The sequence below is a fragment of the Apteryx mantelli genome, chromosome 5 (genome assembly GCF_036417845.1).
Source record: "Apteryx mantelli isolate bAptMan1 chromosome 5, bAptMan1.hap1, whole genome shotgun sequence".
NCBI classification, from domain to species: Eukaryota; Metazoa; Chordata; class Aves; order Apterygiformes; family Apterygidae; genus Apteryx; species Apteryx mantelli.
The window spans coordinates 85,674,718-85,680,717 of NC_089982.1; the positions used below are offsets into that span (position 1 = coordinate 85,674,718).

A 6,000-nucleotide genomic window follows, 5' to 3' on the forward strand; every position below is an offset into this window, starting at 1 on the left:
AGCTAATCCTAAATTTCACGAGACTTGTCTCTGGACAATCTGTAATGTAACATTTCTTAGGCCACTTGACATAACATTTGCAAAGTTAATAAATCCATACTCTTTGACTCCTGTTCCTTTGAAATATAACTCAGTTCTATAAGCACTGGCTACATATGATGGCAGTGTATGTGCATTAAAGAATTCAGCCCTATTCAGAAAGAATGCAGTCTGTCCTCCTTGCTTCCTGGGAATCTGAGTTGCTATTAGTTTAGTCTAATTTATTTTTGCCGAGACCAAAATGATACCATTTGCCAAAGGCCTATCTACCAAGAGAGGCAAAAAAGAATACTACTGGGCAATACTCCTCAAGAAGCCCTGCACCTTCCCTTTCCATGAACAGCCAGGCAAGATCTTTAGGAAGGGTCAATATGAAATGGAGGCAATTTAAAAGAAAAAGGTCCAAAGTTCCATATTTGCTATCTATTCCTAAGCATCCCTGCCAAGTTTTAGTGTTTATTACTTAAACAGTTGTGCCTTCATAGAGTATTTCTCATCTTGTGTAATGGAAAAGGTAGAAAATCAGAGGAACCCCACAAATTAAATGTATAGAAAACAGATTCACTGTGCAAACTGTTTGCCAGTTTTACAGAACAGAAAACAAAGAAAATAAAATCCTGATTTTGAGTTATAGTCATAAGCATTACTTGCTATTAGGGGCACGTCTTCAAAATGAGATGCCAATTTCATACTGAAAGTTACTTTTTTGGGGCCACAGTTCAGCCGAGCACTTCAGTAAATGCTTGGAGCGTGATGACGTACATATGTCCCAATCACATTCTTCAGCACTCTGATCAGTTTGAGCTTGAGAAATCGTTATAATGCTTTTTTTTTTTTTTTAATAGAATAACTGTTACTTAACACGTCACAGCTGACTAACAGATACCAAACAACACTCTACTATCCCAAAAGTGAGATGGAGCAATGTTCAGAAGTAAAAGTCAGATCCCTGAGAAGAATTCTCCCAAGCTGTCCTGCTCCTTCACTGCATTTTCTGTTTTATAGAAAAGCCTCACATGTTTCCTGCTGAAAAAAGTAAAATGTCATGGTGGTTCTTGAGTTTTCACCTGTAAAAATGAAAGGCAAAGCCTAAACTTTCTAAAAAGGACATTCATAGTAAGACTGCATCAGAAGCAGTAAATAAAGATGATGTTCTGACGAAAGAATTGTTTGCATGAACACTAAGAACAGTTTGCCTTTGTCAGTTTTTAAAGCTTATAAAAAAAAAAACTACTTTCCTTCTAATCTTTGTTCTGTTTTGGGTGGGTTTTTTTGTTTTTTTAATCAATGTATTGTAAAACTGTTTGGTCCTAGTCTATAACAAATCAGTGTTAGGGACAAAGCTGTAGTCTAACAAAATCTAAATTAAAAAAAAAGAAAGCTTCAGGGCCTCTAATTTGATTAGCAGATTGAAGCAAAGATGTATTTGTGTATTTTTTTTTAAGTGAGAGGAATCCTTTGTCTAAATTTCCCAAAATAAATAACATTGTTAAATTTATTTTTTTTAGGCTCCCCAAATAGAAGATTACATTAATACCTAAATAACTCAGAAGTCTGGTCTGATATTTTTCCAGAACTGATGTCTGAACTAGTGCCTAACGAATTGTAAACACAAATGGGAGTACTTCTAAGACAACTTTTTCTTTTTTCCTAGCTAATGCAAGACTTTTTTTCCTACTGTTTTTGCCAAGAGGCAGCCAATCTACAGAAAAAGCAGAAGATACTGTTAATGCTAAGGTCATTTGTCTGAAACACCAGACTAAGGACAGATTATGACTACATTTTCAAACACAAATTTTCCATACTCTCCTCAGAAACTGCCCCTACCTTAATGTCTGCTTAATTATCAAGTCTCTCTTCTACCACCTCATGGTCCTCTGCCCTGCACAGCATGAATTCATCACCCATCTGTTTCTCATCTTCTCATATAAATATCTCCACATTTCTTCCAGTCTGTGCCTTTTGTTCAAAATATTCTCTATGAAGAGTGCTCTATCCTGGGACACATGGACAGCCACTAAAAAGCATGACATGAGAAGCCTGGACCTCAGACAAATGCAGAAAATGGGTAAAGTCAAGTAATATATTCCAGCTTACACAAATTCCAATCAGGACAAATTAATATATGAACTAGAAGTGTTCCAAGTAACATTCACAAAACATGACAACAGTTCAATGCCAAGTTTTCATAAAAAAATAGGGTTGTAAGAGACAAAGCTCATCTAGCCTATATCCCTGCCCCAACTCACCATTAACTATGCTTACATTATTCTTTACAGATACTCGCCTTACCTGTTCTTAAAAACGTAGTATGATTAACACACCATAATCTTCCTAAGCAGTCTGCTCTCATCATCCTAATTGTTGACGCATTTCTTTTCCAATAGCAACATTCTTTTTTGCCCTTTAAGCCCATTACTTTTAACACCATCAACACAAAGGAGGAACAATCTACTGCCTTCTTCCCAGAAGCATCCTTTTCCATACAAACATCACATCATTTCTTAAACATTTCAGAACACAAGGGAAGTAATACAACAAATACTGCTATCACTTGGACGACTGTATTACCTTGTACAGTATCCTCCTTCACAGGATGAGGAGTTTACAAGACAGTTACCACATGCACAAATGTGTTGTGCAAAGCAGAACTAATTAAGCCTACTGGAACTGTGACCCGTGTGCACCTTCTTGCCATGATAACACTAACTCTCCCATCACATCATCACTGACCACATCTCTCTCCCTCATTCCTTCAGAACATCTTCAGTTCTCCCTCTCCCATCATCTCCCTCCCTTCTACTAACTCCAACTGCTGTCTGGGAAAAAAAAAAAACACAGCATGTGTCACAGCAGGTCCAAAGACACACATAGGAACTTACTATACCAGGCCCAAACACAAAATAAGGGTATGCACTAAATAGAGCTCAGGTTAACTTGCATCTTTCTCCCCTAACTAGCTACCAGTCTTTAAAAATATTGTAGGAATATAATTCTTGGAAACTTCTGGTGCCCTGAAATTGCAACAGGTTCAAACACTGTGGAAAAGGACTGACAGGACTATCACGGAAGCCTCATTTCTTTAGGACAACAAGCAAGATGGTAGCATTTAGCCACCATTTAAAATATTTTTCCCCAAACGGGCTGCTTTGTGCCTTCTGTACCTTGGCTGCTCCAAATTTCTTGGCACTCAGAAGCAGCTCTGCCTTGATCTCCTCTATTCTTCGTCGGTCCTCTTCACTCAGGTCTGACACGGATTCCTGAGATCGGCTGGCCAGTTTTAGCTTCACCCAGGCTACACAGAAAGAGAAAACAAAACAGAAAGCAGTTCTCCTTTCATTTTCTCACATCATGTATGATAACAGTTTTATAACTTAAAACCAAAATTATGCAATGCATTTCCAACTACCATGACTGAGGAAATAAAGACCACTGTCAAATACCAGAACTGGGTGACCAAGAATATGATTTAAAATTGGTCTTTTGAACATTTCTTTGGAAAGATGGATCCAGAACCCATTGCCTGGTTCTGATAGTCATCTTTACAGTCTCTGATTCAGGTCAATACTCTTTCACGCAATCCCCTCCCCAATTTCTTAACCTAGCACATTTTTAACAACTATGTGGACAAATAATATTTTGCACAAAACACCGTTTTTTTCATATCAACATTTGTTATCAACATTAGGCAAAAAAGGTACTCACACTGGAAAAGTACAACAGTTATATTTCACTCTAATATGCTACCTAAGACAACTGAAAGACATTGATCATTTATGCCTTGCAAAATGAAGACTAAGAGATACAACTGTTCTTTTCAAAGATATGAGTAGTGAGGAGGGTGGCAGAGGAGTAACACAAAGATGACAAGAGATATTACCCAAAGAACAACGTTAACAAAGGGACAAATAGGTACAAACTCACTCTGTTGAGAGTGAAAACTAGAAGTGGTTTCTAAGCATCAAGGGTCTGGAATGGCCTCCCCTAAGAAGACTGGAGGGGGAGGGGAAGAGAGCCAGTTATTTTTACTGAGCTCCATTAAAGCTTATCATCAACAACATTATGATACAAATACCTTTAAAATCAGGGGAACAGACTCAAATGACCTGAGATGTCCTTCTACACCCATACTCGTTCACTTAAAGCAATCTCTAAAATGTATATGCAAATCAAGATTTAGCATTTTGATGTAACACTTTGTAAAACACAACTGAAACATTGGATTACCTCGTGCTTTCCTCTCCTCTTCCTCTGCACTTCTTAAAATTTGTTTTGCATGTGTCACAGGCGATCCATTTCTGAGAAGGTTTTTGACATGGGCAGCTAGTGAATCTCCACTGCTACTGTTATCATTCTCTTGAATTCCTCCCTCCTTGCTGCCAGCTACACTAGCTTTAGCCAAGGTGCTCTGGAAGCTTCCCAGGGCCTCACTGATACAGCCTAGAGGCTCTGATGGAGAAGGATTCACGAGCTCTGAAGTCTTCTCACTGCTCAGTTCACTACTTGCACTACTTTGTGCAACAGCCACAAAAGCAGGGGCATTTCTGTCTGTAGTTGCACTACTGCACCCTTCTGGCTCAGACCTTCCTACAGATTTTCCTGCCCTAACCTCTTTGGTCATCTCTTTCATCATCTCCTCAGTGCTATGTAAATTGACACCAAGAGAACTTCCCCATCTCATACTGCCTTGATAAGAATTCAAGGACTTTATTACTGACCCCTCTTCCTGCATACTTCTTCGGGTCATAGCTTCATCCCATGACAATATCCTCCGAAACTCAGGGACGTTGTCTTTCACTACCCTGGAATCTTTGGGGCCACTCTCTTTTTTAATTAGCACTGGAGAAGAGTCAACAGTTTCTCTAGAAGAGGCAGTGGAAGCGACAGGGTCACACCAGCTGCCAGCTATATCCTCTGCCTCTGCTAAAAGCTTACGTATTTCTTTCAATGCATCAGATCCAATCAAGGAACCACTTTCTTGATCCTTATTCCTCTCATTACCAGAAGTACCTACGCTTGAAGGTTGTGATCCTATCTCAACTTCCATTTCTTTTTTAACTCCAGCCAAAGAACCTGCAGGCCATCTCTGCAGGCTGCTATTCGCATCTTTCGACTCATTTTTAGCTACCAGATCTTGAACATCTTTTGCAGCAAGCATGGGACTTTCTCCATCAGAACAGCGGTCAGGTGAGACCGTCTGCAGCTGCTGATTTGGTTCAGCTAGTCTGGAGACAGCTAAATACTCTGCTCTGCTTTCACCATAATGGGAAGCAGTTAGCTTCTGTTGGTGGCATGAAATACTGCACTGACTCACTGGTCTGTCTCCAGAAGATCTTGAGAAGCAAGGAGAGAGCTCACTGGGTAACAGAATATCAGAGCCAACTTCCGAACCCACTGGGATAGACATACTGAGAGCGGAAGCGCCAGAGTTAAAACTTGTTTGTGTAGCGTCAACTGCAGCCAGCAATTCATCTACAAAGAAACAGAAGATTCATTAAGTTTGGGGCTCTGAAAAATATCTGCCTCAATAAAGACTACTTTTCTTGTACTACAGAGCTTGTAAAGGAGGGAAAAAAATTCAAATATTAGAAAGCATTTAGGAAACTGTTTTTAGAATGGGACTTTGAGCTAAAATCTCCAGGGGAATTATATACTGAAAGAAATCCCCTAGACTGTTTTGGAAAAATATTAAAGAAATTACAGAATTTTGCTTTTAAATAACTTGCTTTTAAATAAATGCTTAAAATAAATTTTAAACAAAAGTTCTTAAATATATGACATATTGGTCCCTATATGTCCAAATGAACACGTCGATTATAAAAGTATCCCTGCAAGAAACAGAAGTGCTTTGGGCAGTATTTCCAAAATATTTTTTGGACTAAGGACAGCCGATCGATAATCTTATTTCCTGGTTAGAAAGGTCCAAAAGCAAACAAGATGCATATTTAACAACTGAATATA

At 38.8% G+C, this 6,000-nt stretch overlaps 1 protein-coding gene across 1 annotated transcript in view; it reads right to left on the bottom strand.

Moving 5' to 3' along the window:
- ALMS1 (ALMS1 centrosome and basal body associated protein) overlaps nucleotides 1–5,446 on the bottom strand; it is a 31,707-nt gene extending 26,261 nt beyond the window's left edge. The window contains exons 1-2 of the mRNA XM_013958813.2: nucleotides 4,267–5,446; nucleotides 3,204–3,334 (exon numbers count right to left, since the gene is read on the bottom strand). Of these exons, the coding sequence (XP_013814267.2) occupies nucleotides 3,204–3,334; nucleotides 4,267–5,446 (1,311 nt within the window). The remainder of the gene's footprint in view (nucleotides 1–3,203; nucleotides 3,335–4,266) is intronic.
- Between the last annotated feature and the right edge of the window lie 554 nt (nucleotides 5,447–6,000).